The 19958-nt window shown below is 43.7% G+C and overlaps 2 protein-coding genes across 2 annotated transcripts in view; both read left to right on the plus strand.

The window, feature by feature from the left end:
* The first annotated feature begins 2028 nt into the window (after window positions 1-2028).
* GPX1 (glutathione peroxidase 1) lies at window positions 2029-6346 on the plus strand. The gene is made up of 2 exons (XM_056855411.1): window positions 2029-2259; window positions 5961-6346. The coding sequence occupies exons 1-2, from the start codon at window positions 2029-2031 to the stop codon at window positions 6309-6311; spliced, it is 582 nt and encodes a 193-aa protein (XP_056711389.1). The 3' UTR covers window positions 6312-6346.
* A 4757-nt stretch (window positions 6347-11103) lies between these two features.
* The window catches only part of USP4 (ubiquitin specific peptidase 4), a 48322-nt gene continuing 39467 nt past the window's right edge, over window positions 11104-19958 (plus strand). The window contains exons 1-4 of the mRNA XM_056847318.1: window positions 11104-11489; window positions 11806-11933; window positions 14315-14460; window positions 16010-16136. Coding sequence (XP_056703296.1) covers window positions 11104-11489; window positions 11806-11933; window positions 14315-14460; window positions 16010-16136 — 787 coding nt within the window. The remainder of the gene's footprint in view (window positions 11490-11805; window positions 11934-14314; window positions 14461-16009; window positions 16137-19958) is intronic.

A 19958-nucleotide genomic window follows, 5' to 3' on the forward strand; every position in this document is an offset into this window, starting at 1 on the left:
CCCAGCCCCAGGCTGGGGGGTGGAAAGTGGGGGAGGGGGTCTGGCTGCCCTCCCTCCTCTCGCCCCCCTTGATCCTGACCCCAGACTGGGGGGAGGAGAGGGGAGGGTCCGGCGGCGACCTCCTGGAGCCCCCCGCCCCCACTCCCCGCACCTCCTTCCAGCCGGGTCCAGCCTTTGTGTGCCGCCCCCGCCCGCCGGGTCGAGCCCCCCAGCGAAGGCAGGCGCCCCCCAACCCCCGGGAGAAAGTTGGAGGCAGGGCGCGCCCGGACCCCCCCCCCCCCGTGCCCCTCCGGCGCTCGCTTTGCCCCTATGCTAGCATTTGAAAGGTGTATTTTGGAAGGCTTCACAACCCATACTAACATACTTAAAACGTGGCTAATGGCGACAGATGAAAGGTTGACAGTGCAATCTGAAAACAGTTACACCCTTCAAAATCACTTGTGGAATAACTGTGTTTAGGATTGCCCCGGAAATTCCGTAAATCTAAATATTGCTCCATCCTAAAAAAATATAAAAAAAAATGGGTTACTTGCAGTTTAGAAATGTACTCCTCAGTGGAATGATTGTGAAACCTTTGAAAGCTATTTTAACATTCCAACGATTTATACATTTGTAACGGGCGGTAGCTCAGAACCGCCAACGAGAAAAACAGCCCGCTTACTTGCTGCGGGCAAAGGATCGCCCATGTTAACCTGAGGTGGCAAAAATAAACAGGAGTCTAATGGCATTTTAAAGGCGACTAACTTTTCACTCCAGCAGAAATTTCCAGCCACTAGAAGAATTGGTCCACGAACGTTTTTGCTTGAAATAACATTTTGTTAGTTTTTATGGTGCCGCCAGACGCCTGTTTGTTTTAGCACCCAATGAAGTGATTCAATTAAATTAGTGGAAGAAGATAATACCGCCTCGCCAGCAAGGAATCCCAGACCCGTTAGATAAGAATTACAATTAATTCAATTTCAAATTATTCTATAGTAATCATAGAATCATAAGAGTTGGAAGGGACCACCAGGGTCATCTGGTCCAACCCCCTGCACAATGCAGGAAATTCACAACTACCTCCCCCCCCACACACACACACACCCAGTGACCCCTACTCCATGCCCAGAAGATGGCCAAGATGCCCTCCCTGTCATGATCTGCCTAAGGTCATAGAAAAGGGCAAGAGTCCAGGAGCACCTGAAAGACTCACACAAATATTTTCTGGCAGGGTGTGAGCTTTCGTGAGCCGCAGGCTCACGAAAGCTCCTACCCTACCAGAAAATATTTGTGTGAGTCTTTCAGGTGCTCCTGGATTCTTGCCCTTTTCTACTACTGCAGACAGACTAACACGGCGACCCACTGGGAATTAAGGTCATAGAATCAGCACTGCTGACAGATGGCCATCTACCCTCTGCTTAAAAACCTCCAGGGAAGGAGGGCTCACCCCCTCCCGAGGAAGCCTGTTCCACTGAGGAACCGCGCTAACCGTTAGAACATTCTTCCTAGATGGAAACTCTTTTGATTTACTTTCAACCCGTTGGTTCTGGTCCGGCCTTCTGGGGCCACAGAAATCCTTGGAATTAATGTGATTCACAGTGGGTCGCCGTGTTAGTCTGTCTGCAGTAGTAGAAAAGGGCCAGAGTCCAGGAGCACCTGAAAGACTGACAAAAATATTTTCTGGTAGGGTGTGAGCTTTCGTGAGCCACAGCTCACTTCTTCAGATGTGAAGAAGTGAGCTGCGGCTCACGAAAGCTCACACCCTACCAGAAAATATTTTTGTCAGTCTTTCAGGTGCTCCTGGACTCTTGCCCTTTTCTACTATTGGAATTAATGTGTATTTCACATGTTGACGATTCAAGCAAGACGTCGTGAAGAGGCAGCGCGAAGGCGCCTCCGCCGGCCACTCATCAGGAGAAGAAAACTAGGCGTTGGCTCTAATCGAGCAGCTCTTTCTGGAAGGGGCGCGGGGGGCGGGGCGGGGTTTGCTCGGAGTCCTGAAAAGCGGGCGAGAAGCGCTGCGCGCGCATTCGCCCCTTGCCTCCGAGGATGGCGGCGTCCTCGCTGTCCGGGCTAGCGGGGCTGCTGGTGCGGCCCTTAGGCGCCGCGGAGCCCGCAGAGCTGGGCTCGTTTCTGGGACGGGTGATCTTGGTCTCCAACGTGGCCTCGCTCTGAGGCACCACGGGCCGGGACTTTGCCCAGTTCCGAGAGCTGCAGGAGCGCTTTGGGCCCCGAGGGTTTACCGTGCTCGCCTTCCCAAGCAACCAGTTCGGGCACCAGGTACTGTAAGCGCAGGGAAGGGAGCGCGGCGGGAGCTCTGCCCTTTGTTTGTTGGGCTGGATCGGAGCTGCCCGGGGAAATCGCCTTGGAGGCGTTGGAGAAAGTAGCTCCCAACTTAACGTGCAACTAGCCCTGACTCTGTGAAAGGAGATGTGCCGGGACCCAAATGTGCCTGGAAGGGGTGTGTTGTAAATTTAGGATTATAGAGGCTGCCTGTGGCCATTTGCGTAGAGTGCGGCGTGGGGATGCGTTTTGCATATGCGCGGAAGTATTATCTAGTCATAATGTTAATAGCAGCAGACGTGAGCCCTTTATTTTAAAACCACAGGGTGTGTGTTAAGTGCCGTCAAGTCGTTTCCGACTCATGGCGACCCTCTGAATCAATGTCCTCCAAAGTGTCCTGTCCTTAACAGCCTTGCTCAGATCTTGCAGACTGGGGGCTGTGGCTTCCTTTATAGAGTCCATCCATCTCTTGTTGGGTCTTCCTCTTTTCCTGCTTTTGTGTAGCTGATCACAAATTAAGCTGTTTATATGCTTTCGAGTCTGCTTTTCTTGACTTAAAGTAAAACGAGCCGCACAGATTCTGTAATTTGAAACGTGTGTGTGTTTTTCTGTGTGTCTGTCCAGCACCTGACCCGGGTGCCCTTCCAGGGAAACTGGCTTTTCATTCTGGAGTCTCAGAAACCGTTGGAAGAAATAATATCCCCTGCTTTCTACAATGGCATCTTATCTGCTATCAGTGGAAGGCTGCTAGAATAGCTGTTCCTTTAGCAGAAATATTCCAGTAGTAGTGATCTTCCATGTGTTGCCGGTAGTTTTCTTAATGCCTGCTCAATGCCCTTTTTTTGGGGGGGGGGGCTTCCATGACTCTTGTTCAGTGTCTTCTTTGCCCAGTTGCACTCCCAACCTCCCTACTTTTCCTTTGTAGCCTTTTATGTCTTCCTTCTTTGCTTTTTTCTGTTTTTCACCCCCACCCTGTGCCACTTCTCAAGATGGCTTCAAAGTATGCTAAAGGGAATGGAAGGATGGTGAGATTGTGGCGCCGGAAATAGGTTGGGGGGGGGAGAGATAAACTGAGCTCACAGCTCGGTTCCATTTCTCTTGGGTAAGGGCATGTGTTTGCTTCAAACTACTTGGTCATAACAGCTCCAACAGTAGCAGAAAGTGCTACAGGAAGTGAAAGTAAATATGAGAAGAGCTGAAAGAAATGGGGAAGGGAAGAAGAGTTGGTTTTTATATGCCGACTTTCTCTGCTACTTAAGGGAGAATCAAACCAGCTTACAATCACCTTCCCTTCCCCACAACAGACACCCTGTGAGGTAGGTGAGGCTGAGAGAGCTGTGACTAGCCCAAGGTCACCCAGCTGGCTTCTTGTGTAGGAGTGGGGAAACTAATCCAGTTCACCAGATTAGCCTCTGTCACTCATGTGGAGGAGTGGGGAATCCAACCTGGTTCTCCAGATCAGACTCCACGGCTCCAAACCATTGCTCTTAACCACTACACCACGCTGGCTCTCTGGGGGAGGAGAATGGAGGATTCAAAGTTCTTTAGCCACAGAAGCCAACCGCACCCTCCTAGCACCTGCTGCACCTACAGCCTTCCCCACTAAAATCTGGAGTCAATATTATTGGCTTCAACTGCACATCCTATCAGAAACCCTGATTCTGCAAAGGCTTGTAGGTGGTGACTAAAGACATCCTCAACAATTTATTTGTTGGATAAATATTAGTAAACTTGGGAAATTGTGCTATTACCTGTATGTTTTCTTCGACCCTCCCTCTAAAAATGGAAATCCTCAGGTTTTTCCTCTTGAATGTTTCACTTGGCTGAAACTTTATTTTTAAAAACATGTAGGGGGTGATGAAAAACACCTCCCCTAAACTTGATTGTATTTAAGTAGTCAATTTTCCCTTTCCCCCCCCCCTCCGAAACAGAAATATAGAAGTAACTCGAACACCATGGCAGCACCCAGATTATGCTCTCAAATTCCAAAAGTGCCTGCAGTTGTGGGGGGTGGGGCTGTTCTACAAGTGGCTATTCTGCTTAGCAACCCTCCCCATATTCCCTTCCTGTTCACCCGCTGAGCTGCATGTTGTCTCATCCCCCTATCTTATGAAAAGTGTCTTTGTTCCTCCCTTGTTCCATTGGGTTTGGGACTAAAATTACCCATCTCTGTAGATCAGGAGTCTATGTGGTGCCCATCAAGTGTTTTTAGAAAGTGGGTGAGGCACTAGCAGGGCTTCTGATTGGCCATTGGACATTTAATTAGCAGGACATATTAAAATAATATTGTTTCAGTGTCAGCTGCTACCACGGTGTTGGTTTTGTTCTCACTCCTCTTTCCCAGTGTATTTTATAAATTGCCTCCAGTCTTCCCAGAACTTGGGTGTCCTTGGTGGGTGTGGCCTTCCAAGGCAGCCATTTTGTGATTGGCTTCACCTCCTATGGCAGCCATTTTGTGGTTACGCTCACTACCTTGCATCAGGATTCCAAAGGTGCCCACAGGCTCAAAAAAGGTTGGGGACCACCGCTATAGATCTTCAGTACTGGGAGGTGTAGAACAGAGGATGAGATCTTTTACTGAAGTGAAGCAAGCCTTTTGACTGTTCAGGATGCAGCTTTGAAAATTGGAAAGGAGGGCAAGAGTTCATAAATGTGCAGGCTTGTCTTTTGTCTACCGTACTTGTTGTTCTGTAGGAACCAAGTAGAGGGTAGGCCTAGAGTATTAGTACCATTTTTCAAGGAGCGCTTAGACAAATCCAGAAATTGGATAATTGATTTTCACTTTTAATACTTGGTCTGGAGCATGTGAGTTTCCCAAATTTATATGGCTTGCAAAATTGTTGGTTCAAAAAAGTATTAAGTTTGCCCTTTCTAACGTTGTGGGACTAGTAATTAAAACACCTTGTGCTTTGCCTACTGTCAAACTGCACAGATCTTGCTTGAGGAGTAGGAGTTGGATAAAATTAGTTGCTAACCTTTTATTGCATGATGACTGGAGTTCAAAGGGTCACAGTCAAATCTCAGCAAAGTGCAAACTGGGTTGGGTGCCTGTGGAAGTCGCCGCTTGATCAGAATCAACCAGGGTTCCCTGGAATTGCAGCTTCCTGCCACACCTAAAAGGGAAATGCATGATGATGGATTTACTGCAGGTGAAAAAATATACCAGTCACTTGTAAAAATATTAGATTGAGTGGGCTAGGAAGAGGCAGGTAGTCAAGTCTGTAGGGAACAGATGCAGTTGTATACTTCAACTTTGACTGCAACACTAAGATTTTGCGTGCAACAAGTTCCATTTTAGGGAACTGAAGTAACAAAAGGGTAACATTACAACATAGGCTGATAGATAGACATAGTGTGAGGTTCCCTCACTTTTCAAGGCTTAAAAACATGAAGTTTTGCTTCAGAGTATTCTTGGCTGCTATAGCAGAACACCTTCCAAAATTGGTAGTGGAGTTTTATTCTGTGTATTTTCTGGATAACTGTCATACCAAATAACACCTGAATGCCTTGAAGGTATCTGCAAGAAAAATACTTCTTGGTATCTGCATTTCAGCAGAGTTATTAAGTTCTGATTAAGTTCTTGCTGAGACCAGAGACAAAATATGCTAACATGTGTAGTCTGTTAACTGATTCTCTGCTGATTGTGACAGCTTGTGTATTGACTAGACTAAACCTGTGTCTTCTGTGCCCTTTTACAGGAAAATGCCACCAATGAAGAGATCCTGAATTCACTGAAGTTTGTCCGCCCAGGCAATGGGTATGAGCCTAACTTCCCTGTGTTTGAGAAATGTGAGGTGAATGGAGCAAATGCGCATCCACTTTTCAAATTCTTGAAGGAAGCATTGCCTTTCCCACATGATGACCCAGTATCACTCATGACCAACCCACAGTGCATCATCTGGTCGCCTGTTTCCCGCAACGATATCGCATGGAATTTTGAGAAGTTCCTTATAGGTCCTGATGGTGTACCTTTCAAACGGTACAGCAGGCGGTTTGAAACTATCAAGATCCAGGATGATATTGAAAAGCTTCTTCAACAAATTGCATAGAATTGACCAGATTGTCTTGCAGAAATTTCCTTTTGTGATAAGTTATGGAGCAAAATCTTGGAATGTAATTATACATTGTAGCTTTAATAGATATGCATTCAAGATGTGCAACACATACACCAGTCAGAACCAAACTACATAAACAAATTTAAGTTCATGTACACCACAGAATTGTATGCCAGGGAGCCAAGTGATGTGGCTGTTTAGTGTATCTGTTGTGTGCACATTTAACTTGAAACATTACATATTAATATGTGTGCAATGGAGGTCTTGTATTGGTGTAATGCAGGGTCCCCAACCTTTTTGAACCTGCAGGCACCTTTGGAATTCTGACATAGGATGTTGGGCACAACCACAAAACGACTTTTAGGAGGAAGAGCCAAGCACAAAATATCGGGGAGTAAGGTTATACATAACTAATAGCAAATCTTTAACATTTCAGGCAGAAAGCCCTGTTTAAGAGGAATCCTTTTTAAATGGACACATTGTTTTAACATGTGTTCGTACATAACCACAACTTTCAGTCATGTAGTGAAGATCCTTGTGCTGTGGTGGCAGCTGTTGCCAAAGAAACTTAAAAAAATCTGCACAGTCAGAAATCCCCATCTGACCCTGCCCACTTTCTACAAACAATTTTTTTGGCTCCAGGAAAGGTGTCATGATGCCCAGGGACACCACATTGGGGACCCCTGGTATAACATGTAAACTGTCCGTCAAGTCTTCAGACTTTGTCCTTTCTCTACATTACTGTTTTTTTTGTATTGCCAATTGCTAACTCTGGCAGTAAGGTTCTATTCACCATCAAAATTTTATTAATGATGGTGCTTCTTCTAAACATTTGAAAAGCACTTGATATGCCTGTAAAATTTTGTATGTGATATAGTAAATGACTCCAGGGAAAACAGTTGGGAATCTGAGCAGTTTGATGTGAAAGCTCCTGCATACCAATAAAATGCTTGCAATACCGATAGATGTGTCTTTATATAAAAAGCTGGGTCACTTTGGATAGTAATTTGAGTCTCAAACTGTATTCACACCATTTTTCTTTTTGGAATTTCACCTCACAAACATAACTTAAAATACTGCCAAGAAGCCAAATATTAGTCTAGTTGAACCCAATACCGGGGGGTGGGGGGGAGAGCTAAATCATGAGAAACCAAGGTAATTAGTAGGATAGGCGAGTCTGTACATACATCTTTACTACAGTGCTTTCTAAACTTATTGACCAATATGGACAAGACATGAAGTAAAAATAATATGATTCTTTCATATAACTTTTTACCCTAATTTAGGGCAAAATGAGGAATAAATTTTTTTTAGGGACAGCAGAGTGCATTGTACATAGATGAAGAAGAGTTGGTTTTTATATGCTGACTCTCTACTAAAGGCAGAATCAAACCAGCTTAATCCCCTCCCCCTCCCCACAACAAACACCTGTGAAGTAGGTGGGGCTGAGTGTGTGACTAGCCCATGTAGATCTATGTAGCTCTTTAAAAAGGTATATTGGCTTTGTTGAAACTTTGGAAATGCTAAATGCTGAAACCTTGGGTTAAATTTATAGAACACTAACATTCTTTTGAAAGTAGGTTGTGCTCCGTGAGTCCAAATGTATTTAGGGTAACGGTCTCCAAGATGTAAATCTGACAATCCAGACTTTGCATAGATAAATTACCTTATCTTGAGTTCAATGAAAGAGCTGAGATTAAATGCTCCTGTAAAGCTGCAGAGTTACTGCTGCCTTATTTGGCTCAAGCTAGTTTAGTAAGAGATAAGCAGCAGCAATCAATTCTGTATGCAGTTTACAATGCTGTAGCTCTTAGACAAATTTATTCTGAAAAAAGTGCAAAGGGAACCCCCCCCTGTGGTGGTGGGGAGAACACTAGGAACTAATAATTGTGGAACTAGGAAATGTCTCCCTCATCTATGTGTTCAAGTTTCATAACTGAATATAGCTGGAAAAAAGCCTAAATGAAATTCTACCATACTACTTCTGATCAAAGTGGATTCCACAAGGATTAAAATTTTCAGTATACCGTAGGTGGTACCGAATGAATATTTAATAAAAGCAATGAAGCCCAAGAAAACATTTGATGCAGGCTAGCTACAAGTAGAGACTTGTGGTTTCCCTCCCCCACTGTCTTGTTTCCTTGAATCACTTTTTCTTCAAACATCCGCATTCCATCTCGTGTGGCAATTGTACTGTCTACATCTGTCAGCAATGCTGATTCTATGACCGTAGGCAGATCATGAGAGGGAGGGCATCTTGGCCGCCATCTGGGCATGCAGTAAGGGTCACGAGGGGAGGTAATTGTGAATTTCATACACTGTCCAGGGGGCTGGACTAGATGACCCTGGTGGTGCCTTCCAACTCTGATTCTATGATTCTATTCCCTTTAGATTTTATTTATATTGAAGTATATAGCATACAAAGCTAAAATAAGGGAATGAAAACACAGCTTGCATGCAGTTAGAAAGCAGAGGTTCTAAGTTTATTAAATCATACATGTTTTTTCTTATGGGGACATTCCCCCACCAGCAGCAGCAAACTGAGAAGTTTGTAGGACTATTTTAAAACATTTCATTGCACTCAGTGGCTAGGCAGTTTCAATAAATGGAAGGCAGAACTCTAACAGACATTTGCTATCATTTTATGCCACTGTTTCAAAGACTGAAGAATGCTTTGACCTAGTCTTTTTGTTGTTGGATTTATCTGATGGAAGACAGCATGGTATAGCTTGCTCTTGTAAGATCACAGAAGCTCAGCGGGGTTGGTACTTGGAAGGGAGAGTGCAGAGGAAAGCAATAGCAAACCACCTCTGCTTCTCACTTGCCTTACCGGGGTCACCATAAGTTGGCTGTGACTTGATGGCACTATACACACGAAGTAAATTGGCAAAAACACGTGTATTTTTCCTGCAAATGTGCATGCTTTGTGCTTCAATAGATTTATAACCATATAAGTGCCCCAAAGTATTCTTCAAAGCTGACCTCTACATACATATGACCTTACACCACCAATGGGCTGTAGAGACTGCAGAAATTGACACAGTCCTATGATATGCAATCTATTGCTTTCCAGTCTTTTAATGAATAATTGAATTTCTACAGCATTTATTTAACAAATGCTCTCAAGCCCACATTACACAGCACAGTGGTTGGGACTGCATACCATGTGGAAGAACTGGAAATTGTTAAAAGACAAAAATGCAGAAAAGCCAGAATCCTAAGCACACAAGCATAATTAAGAGTGGGGCATAACAGTTCCAGGGCAAAGGTGAACATAGTAAGGGAGAGGAATATGCTAAGTTGAATATAGCAAACAGGAGAGACTGGTGATGGAGATTCACAAGGTTCTCACACTTATTTTGATGTTGAATTTGTTTTTATCTGCATGAAAGGCAAAACCAGTCTGAATAAACAGCCTTGTGTCATTTTAAAGACAAACAGGGTTATTGTGGTATACATTTTTTAAGACTAGAGTTCACTTCATCCCTTGCATGAAGTGTTTTTAACTGGGAGGCATGCATACAGACAGCATCTATCTCTGCTGAGGACAGCTGTTCATCCCTCAGAGAAAGTGGGCTCATGGAAGTTTGTGACATAATCATCTTCAACATGACACAAGATGCTCCTTTATTCTTGCGGCAAAAGACAATTATGGCTACTGTTCTGGACCTAACAACAGATTCTATAGACTTCAATGTGACCATTTTAATACCTGACAAGCTATAAAATAAAGCAGGAGCCTGTGGCATTTTAGAGATTAACAAGATTTCTTACTCACTAAAGGTTACACTGCTCTGATCTGGATGGCCCTGGTTAAGCTGATCACATCAGATCTTGGAAGCTAAGCAAGGTTGGCCCTGGTTAGTATTTGGAGGGGCCAAGGAAGTCCAGGGTTGCTACAGAGGCAGGCAATGGCAAACCACCCGTCTCTTGCCTTGAAAACCCTGCAGGGTCTCTATAAGTTGACTGCGACTTGACAGCATGCTCCACCATCCTTATGGTGGACCACATTCAGCTCCGTGGCACTGGACTCCTGTTTTATTGTCCTGCTACAACACCTCTCTCCATCTGGAACTGACAAGCAATGTACCTCATGTATTCTACATATCCCGGAAAGGACCTATAAGGAGAAATGAGCCCAAAGAGGGATGTCAAAAGAGAAGTCATAGAAATATTGTCGAAGGCTTTCACGGTCAGAGTTCATTGGTTCTTGTAGGTTATCTGGGCTGTGTAACCGTGGTCTTTGTATTTTCTTTCCTGATGTTTCGCCAGCAGCTGTGGCCGGCATCTTCAGAGGAGTAACACTGAAGGACAGTGTCCCTCAGTGTCAAGTGTGTAGGAAGAGTAATATATAGTCAGAAAGGGGTTGGGTTTGAGCTGAATCATAGTCCTGCAAGTCATGGAATTATAGAGTTGGAAGGGACCACCGGGGTCATCTAGTCCAAACCCCTGACAATGCAGAAAATTCACAACTACCTCCTCCCACACCCCGTGACCATGCTCAGAGATGGCAAAAAAAAAAAAACACCAGGATCCTTGGACTTGATGGCACTTTTCAACATAAAAGCTTTATGGCTGCAGGACAGCTCTCCAAATAAAACTTGACAAACGAAGCTACCTTGAGGCGGGAAAGTGAAAGCCTAGGTGCAGCATTTTGCCAAATCCGAATTCATCTCGAAGGCATCAAGATCCGGCCCGCGAGGCTGGCACAGTCAAAGGCCAGTAACCAAGGGCGTCCTCTCGTCTCCTAGGACGCCTCGACCATGAGGCGCGTTTAACGATCGCCATGGAGTCGGAGAGGCCGTTCTTAGGCCTCCAACGCAGGCGAGCGTTCTGGGCGCTTCGACGGTTGCCTGCCCGCCCGCCCGTGCCTTCCGCGCCAAAGGCCCCACCCCTGTTCCGCCTGGCACTGGCCTCACCCACAGGCCGGGCACCCGAGCCGACGTCTATGGCAAACGGCCACCGCGCATGCGCAGTGCCGTTCTGCGCGCGCTGCCGGACAAGGAAGGAGACCCGCGGTTGGAGGCAGCCGGGCGCGCGGACTGTCATGGCGGCGGCCGAAATTGGGATAGAGGGCGGCGGTGCCACTGCCGGCCCGAGGCCGGACGCTGGGACGCAGCGGGCAGAGCTCTTGCCGCTCCTGGGGGCGGCTCTGAGGCCGGGGGAGTCCTGGTGAGAGGGGAGCGGAGGTCGTGCGGCGAGCGGGCCCGGGGGGGGGGCGGGGGCAGGACGATAGATCGCCGTTTGATATCAGGTCGCGGACCGGGCCGCGCGCCCTGCAGGCGCTTTCCCCGGCCCTTCGAATGCGAGTGAGGGAGGGAGGGAGGAGAGGAGAAGAATGGGAGTAGCTCGTGTGGGCTTCTCTGCCGAGCCTTAGGACACCCTGGGTGCTGTATGGGCTCCTTCGGGGTTGGTGCTGAGTCACTCTGTTGTCCCGCCCCCTCTTCTAGTAGTCTTGTTAACCCTCCCCCCGTTTGCTCGCTTGTAGGTTCCTGATTGACAGCCGGTGGTTCAAGCAGTGGAAGAAATATGTGGGCTTTGACAGTTGGGACCTGTACAACGCTGGAGAGCCTAATCTCTACCCGGGACCGATTGATAACTTTGGGCTTTTCGCAGGTAACATTTCAGGGGGCGGGGAGGGAGTATCTGCTGGAACTGGAGAGTCAGGAGTGCAAAAAGTGAGGAAGGAAAATAACTTGTGTTCCTCTTCGAGAACATTTCTTAAAGGTGGATGTGTGCTTCCCCTTTTAGTTGTTGTTTCTCAATTCTTAAGTGGAGGTTGGATCTCCCCTGTAATTCTCTGCAACGGAAAAAGCATATGGTTGGTCTCAGGCATGATTGTTACAGCTGGCATTGATGAAGACATTCCACTCTTAAATCAGTGTCTCATTCATGGTTTCCCACATCCTTGCCTGTTATTCTCTCAGTTAACATCTATCCACTCAACTGGAAGTGTGCCTGGGGCCAAAAACAGATTTTGGTGTCTTTCTGTAAATGGAAACAGAAAGAGAACTAACCAGAGGGATCATTACACCAGCTGTTTATTATTATTTGGCACATAGTAATATATATTTTGTCTCAGAACTTCAGCTAATTAGAAATAAGCTGACTAATGATATTTTGACATTTGGAAAAACATTTATCTCCTGAGCTTCATCTTTATACCAGTTGTCTTGGCTCAGTGCAGGCTCAGGTTTGTTGGAATCCACTGAAAATTAATACCATGGCACCCCACCACCACTTTGTGGTAAGATGTAGCGATTCTTTTCCATCTAAGAAATCTGTAAAAAAGTTTGTGTGCTTCTATAAGAAACTTCTAATTTTCTCTTCATATCTGTGCATTGAAGTCTTTGGGTCATAGTAATACAGGCTAGGTGTTCCACACTAAAACAACAAAACGAGTAAATAGGTAGCTGTGTTGTGTATTAAATGTAATGGACTGTGCTTTCTTAAGAAAGGAAGAGTAAGCTGATTACAAATGTAAAACTAAGGTACTTCAAACAAAGATAGTTGCAGATAATTATGTTGAATTAGGCAGGCTACCAGCTTCAGTCTGTTTGGTGTGGCAGTCACTGTTTCAAAGCCCTGCATCAGTTTGTATATTCTTCTTTGGAAGAAGCCTGGTGTAGAGAGGTCAGACTGTTAGACTAGGGTCTGAGAGACCCAGGTTCAAATCCCTGCTCTGTTACAGAAACTTGTTAGGTGACTTTAGGACAGTCACACACTCTCATCCTAACTGACTTCACGGTAGACTGTGACTACTGAAAAAGTCCTGTTTGTAGTCACCAACCATCTCACCTCTGAAGGCTGAGGGCAGAGATTGTGAGGAAGGTGTTAAGCTGGCAGGTTGGCTAGTATGGGAGGAAGAGGTCATTTCAGTAACCTGGCTCCAAGCCATTTACGGCTTTAAAGTAAAGAACCAGTCATTTGAGTTGTGCCTTGATGCAGATATGTGTATGGGAACTGGCGCTGACAACAAAAGAGATGGCAGTCAGTGTGAATTCAGTGGCAAAGAGTCCTGATGGGTTTCGCAGTAGCTTTTCCTGCCCAGCAAGGTGAAGCCAGTTCATAAGGGAAGTATTAGTAACAACTGCAAAACAAGCCTGAGAAATGTTGATATAAAGCTCTGTGAGGTAGTTTCATAGGCCACGTGCTTTGCAAAATTAGTTTAAAGAAGCACAATAAAACCTTTCTAATTCTTTGTAATAGCCTTTGTAACAATGGTAAAAGACACTTAGCAACGTTTAGAATTGCATACAGCTATCGAAATTGCATCATATATAAATAAAGGAATCCTCTTTGAAGCAGCTTCCATGAATTAAGTAAACCATAGTATTTCCCTATCATTTTTGAATTTGTGTTCTTTAAACAAAAGTTCTGTTGCTGAAATGAAAGAAGAAAATGTCTCATTTTTACCATCTCTTTTTGCACAAAAAGTTTTGGTTGTAATCTGAGGGGATTTTCATGTTTTCATGTTTTGTCTATTTTGAGGAAATGTCCAGTAACTGCCAATTTGGCAGTTAAAAATCAGGCTGCTGTTTTATTTATTTACTTTATAGCTTTCATTTTTTGCTCTGACACATGGGAGATTGCAGAATTTTAAAAATGCAATTGTACAGCATGACATCCAAACAGCATTTGTTTTAATTATTTATTTTGAGTAAAGGAGAGCCTGAAACTGATGGTGAGCTAATAGTGCAATTCTAAACCGAGTTACATCCTTCTAAATCCATTGACTTCAGTGAACTTAGAAGAATGCAACTGCTGGGGATTGCACTGTAAGTTTACTGATGAAGTTTTGCTTTGATCACTTATTTTGATAGGCAATTCCCGTAGCCATATGTGTAGAGATTTTCCCATAGCCATATGTGTAGAGATTTTCAAAAGTGTATAAATTCACCTAGCATTTTAAAGGGTTTATAACAGATGTGAATTAGATGCTTAAATTTAATGAGGAGCTTTCATCTTCCTTCATGTCAATATCTTTCCCTTTCTAGATTCAGAAGCTCAAACCTTGAAAGCTCAAACCTTGAAAGAGCACCTAATTGATGAGTTGGATTATGTGTTGGTTCCTACTGAAGCCTGGAATAAATTAGTAAACTGGTATGGCTGTATAGAGGGACAACAGCCAATTGTCAGAAAAGTAAGTGTCCATGATCCATGGGTGATTTAGGCTGCTTGTATAAGGCTGCTGTCTCCAGCCATCCTATGTACACTGCCTTGAGCTCAACAGAATAAAGACAAAACGTAAATATAGGTGTCACCTTGGGTCATTCCTCTAGATGTGTTATATTGTGCTGAAGAACTCAACGCAGAATACTTCCCTTCAGAATAATGTGCTGTACTATAATCATCTGAAGTTTCATGGAGGCGGCATAAAACATTCATTTATAACCACCTGTTAGCTAATGTAGGATTGGGTGGTTGTTCTGCTGCTTAGATATTAAAATAGATTGACATCATATATTAAGGGCCTTTTCACACATGACATTCTTGTGTTGATTTCCTAACAGTTGTGCGTGCTGCAAAATAAACACACTGATGTCACAGCAGGTGGGGTGCATGTGTTTTTCAGACATGAAGGCTAGGAAAAAACATTGTCACATTACCATAAGAATATGATGTAGTGTATATGAAATATATAAAGGGGGAGTTAATTAGAAAAAGAGGTCTGTTCCTTGGCTTCTCTTGATACAATACTGTGCCCAGGTTGAATAATCTCAGATTGTGTGCAACGAAATATCAAAGATACTTTGCTTTTAAAGCAACAGATGTATGATTTGTTATATAAATCTTCAAAAGCTCCTATGCTTCTTGGGAGTGGAATGATTTTGGGGGTTTTTTTGTGTGGGGTTGTCCACTAGCTTAGACATGTGTTTTCTTTAAGTAAGGCCTTAAATATGCTGAAAACTTTTAAAGTAAACTTCTTAGCCAGTAGATGCAAAACACATTATTTAATTTTATAGCAATTACTTTTGTAGACTTAATGCTCTTCATTTAGATTTTCCAATACTTATCATGCACGTTGACATCCCTGCTGTTACATTTAGTGGGCATTTTACTGGGTTGGTGCCTTGTAACGTAGCCCTGAATGAGGTTCAGTAAGTTTTGTAGATGTAGCAGAAATACTCAAGACCACACTGGAGAGCCCTAAAGGAGCAGTGAAGTATAAAGCTGGAGGGAACCTTATCTTTGGATTGTAAAAAATGTTATTGGATTACTAGGTCAAAATATAACTTCCAAGAGGAGATGCAAAACCTATTTGATGTTTCACCATGCTGTTGTTCCAGAATGTCCCCCAACTTTCCAAAATGGCTTGGAAAAGGCTCTCAAAGGGTTACAGTGAAAGGGGGGCTTCAGAAGCCTGTGGCTAGCTATGACAGAGAAGAATTACTTGTAGCTTGTACAGTCAGCTAATTTGTTTCTGTGCTGTCTAAAAATTAAGCCTGTAGTTTAACTCAGTGGAGCTTATTTCCAAGTAAACATACTCCGTATCAGGCTGTAACTGGATTATCTAAAGTCGCATAGTTCATCTGGGGTTAGTGAAGATTTTTTTCCTACCTACCAAGGTGAGATACAAATGTTTAAAGACAGGAGCCTGTCAGTTTAGATTGTGATGCTTTCATTAGCAATAAATAAACAAAATTACCTGGACAGTTGTATTTGCTTTACAGAAAGTCTTTTCTTCATAGGTTGTGGAGTATGGTCTGTTTGTGAAGCACTGCAAAGTAGAGGTTTATCTTCTGGAGCTGAAACTGTGTCAGAACAGTGACCCTGCTAATCTTGCAAGCTCTTATTTCAGCAAAGCAGACACTGTTGGTAAGAAATGCCTGTTAACTTTTTTGAACATTTTAGAAGCAGCCACTGCTAGTACCCTCCAAAGCTAAACAAGAGTCTTGGAGCATCTTAGACTTTTTAAAAAAAATCTTTAAGATGCAACAAGTCTGCAGTTTGCTTTGGCGCAACATACTAGCATTTCTGCCCTGCTGGGATTAATCCCGTTCAGTAATTTGTTAGAGAACTAAATGGGGCAAATAGACTTGATATCATTTTTCTTATCCTGTTTTCACATGCTAGTTGTCCATTTGTGAGGTTGCACATGTTGCTTTCTGATGTTGTTTTTATGAGACCATAGCTATTATTTTATCACTCTTTTGGGGAACTTGATATTGGATTTCAGATACTGTCCTTTCTGTCTGACCAGTTCTGCCTTTATACTAATACTTGTAGAAGTCTGTGCTTCATTAACCAAACCACAATTTGTTTCTGAGATGAATGAGCTTTAACGCCTCAGGTTTGTGTACTTCCTTCCTCGTGTTGAGTGTATGATGAAATGACACTTCATCCAAGTATTTGTAAGAATTTTCTATTTCACTTTCAGAGTGTTGGGTTTACACTCTGAATGCTCCGAGATTAAGCTCGAACTGCCCTTATAGGTAGTCTATACCCCACTCTCCTCCCTCCTCCTTTCTGAATTCCTTCTGAATTCCTGTCTGCTTAGTGGCTGTAAAGCTATTAGTATGCTAATGAGGAGAAGTGGCTTGGTAGGCAGCAGAGACTGGGAAACCTCAAAGTGACCAAATGCTTCCAGCCTTTTCTTTTCCCTTCCTGGTGACGTTGGAGGGGCATGGTTCTTAGGGGTTGTGGGGAGAAGGGCTCCATTTCAAAATGGGTGCAGCCATTCTTACAGGCAGGATTTTGTTGGGATCACAAGGAGACACGTGAATAGATTTTGTCAGGACTCTGAAGGGGAGACACGCTGGCACAGGGTCAGAAGAGAGGTGATCAGCCAGGTGAAGAAGAAAGTAATCTGAAATGATCAGAGCCAGAACATGAAAACTGGAACTGTTAAGAGATTTATGGCTATCTCTATAACATCACAGAGATAAGTTGTAGACGTAAGGAAAGAGGATGCAGTTATACGTGATTCATTTTCTCTGTGCTCAGATGTTGCAGTCTTTTAATAATAATATTATTTCATTTTTGTCCTGCCTTTCCCCTACAAAGTCAGGCTCAGGGCAGTTAACATCAATACAATAAATACATATCTTTAATAATATAATCATAACCTACATATATCAATAAAACAGTTAAAACCTAATTCAACTAAGCTACTTAAAAATGGCGCCGTAACAATAAAATTCCCTCTTATATTACATCACCCATCTAAGAGGGGCAATCTTCTTTCCATGAGTGAAATTTTTTTGAAACTCATGGCAACAGCAGGGAGCACAGTTCTCTAGAGGAATTCAGCAGGGGAGGCCAACTGATATAAATACTGTTGCAGCCCTCAACCACAGGCCTGGCGGAACATCTCCATCTTACAGGCCCTGCAGAACTGAGCCTAGGTCTCATTCAGCAGAGTTCCACCAGGCTGGGGCCAGGGCCGAGGATAGTCAGATATGTCTTGGGCCAGGAACCACCAGTAAGTTGTTTCTAATTGAGCACAGCACTCTTTGAGGGGTATATTGGAAAAGGCGATCCTGCAGATACAATGGTCCCAGACCATTTAGGGCTTTAAAGGTCAGTACCAAAACCTTGAACTTGATTCAGTACTCAATCTGGAGGTAGTGCAGCTGGGAGAGCACTGGTTGTATATACACTCTCCAAGGACTTGCTCCACACTATTCTTGACCAGTTGTAGCTTCTGGAGCAACTTCAAGGGTAGCCCTGCGTAGTTACAGTAGTATAGTCTGGAGGTGACTGTTGCATGGATCACTGTGGCTAGATCAGGTCGGGATAGGTAGGGCATCATATGCCTGGCTTGGCGAAGATGGGAAAAAAGCTGTCCTGACAGTATTTGTGACCTGGGCCTCCAAAGACTGGGAGACATCCAGGACCACACCCAAATTCTTGACGAACATAAGAAAAGCCCTGCTGGATCAGACCAAGGCCCATCAAGTCCAGCAGTCTGTTCACACAGTGGCCAACCAGGTGCCTCTAGGAAGCCCACAAACAAGAAGACTGCAGCAGCACCATCTTGCCTGTGTTCCAAAGCACCTAAGATAATAGGCATGCTCCTCTGATCCTGGAGAGAATAGATATGCATCATGACTAGTAGCCATTTTAACTAGTAGCCATGAATACCCCTTTCCTCCACGAACATGTCCAATCCCCTCTTAAAGCCTTCCAAGTTGGCATTCAACACCACATTTTGGGGCAGGGAGTTCCACAATTTAACTATGCGTTTTGTGAAAAAATACTTCCTTTTATCTGTTTTGAATCTCTCACCCTCCAGCTTCAGCAGATGACCCCGTGTTCTAGTATTATTGGAGAGGGAGAAAAACTTCTCCCTGTCACCTCCAAACCATGAATAATTTTATAGACCTCTATCATGTCTCCCCTTAACTGCCTTTCTAAGCTAAACAGCCCTAAGCGTTTTAACCGCTCCTCATAGGGCATTAACTAACATAAGTTGAATCCCATCAAGAGTTAGGAGTTGAAGCCCCTGCCCTGGGCCTCCCCAACCCAGCCCCAGGACTTCTGCCTTTGATAGATTCAGTTTTATTGTTCAATTGAATTCTTTTACTAGTTGTATTCATGAATTGCTTTTATTCTTTAAGATAAAACTTTTCCCCCTGAAATTAAAGTTATTTGGTCTTTGCAACCATGGAAAATACCTCATGCTCACATTTATTAAGGTATGAGAGATGGGGAGACGCTGCCTACCTGAGAATATCTCTTATGAAGAGAGATTTCAAGAATTTGCCCCCTATTTCTACATTGGCTGAGTAAAGGATGGAATTGTGATTTTTTAAAAATTATTATTTTTTGAGAGGGAGATAATATGGCTGCAGTCAAACTGCAATTTTGTTAGTGGCCTGCTGGTGGTAGTGGGGAGTAAACCCTATTTATTAATTTATTATTTTGCTCATTTATTTACTTCATTTATACCCCACCTTTCTCCCCAATGGGGACCAAAAGCAGCTTGCATCGTTCACAACTATTCTGTGAGGTAGGTTAGGCTGAGAGTAACTGGCCTAAGGTCATCCAGCAAATATCTGTAGTAGAGTGGGGATTCAAAACTCCATCTCCCAGATCCTAATCTGACACTGTAACCACTACACCAGACTGGCTATTTGTGAAAGAGAATGAGTGGGAGGAAGATGGGAGAGGTGAACTCCTCATTATGGTATAACATCTTGAGACTTTGGCCAACTGATTAAATCCCCATTCCTTCCCCATGATAAAAACAAGGGTCTGTGGGATTGTTTTACCATTGAGTGCGGGGTTGCAATCCTGGTTTAGAAAGTCTTTGGTTTAACTCCAGTTTACTGTGATATCCAAGTGCTGTCACTTTTAACAAATTGGGCATATATTTTTCCCATTCATCACAGTGCTAAAGCATGGTTTAATCTTGAATGTTATGACAAATTGGATTTTAGTTCAGAGTTGCTAAACCCGAAAGTCTTTCATCAGGGCCGTGTGTGTGAAGAGAAAAAGGGAACTTGGAAGCCTGAGGATTTTAGCCTCATTTACCTTATTAATGAGTGACAAATGTCTGTGATGTTGTAATAGAATCCTAGATGCATTTTAAAGAAATGGTTTTTCTTTAAAATGAAAATTCTATGTTTTACACAATTGTAATTGGATTCTGAATTTGCTGAAAACAAGTGTGCATAGGCATAGATAGTAATATAG

Source organism: Euleptes europaea, chromosome 1, assembly GCF_029931775.1.
Source record: "Euleptes europaea isolate rEulEur1 chromosome 1, rEulEur1.hap1, whole genome shotgun sequence".
NCBI classification, from domain to species: Eukaryota; Metazoa; Chordata; class Lepidosauria; order Squamata; family Sphaerodactylidae; genus Euleptes; species Euleptes europaea.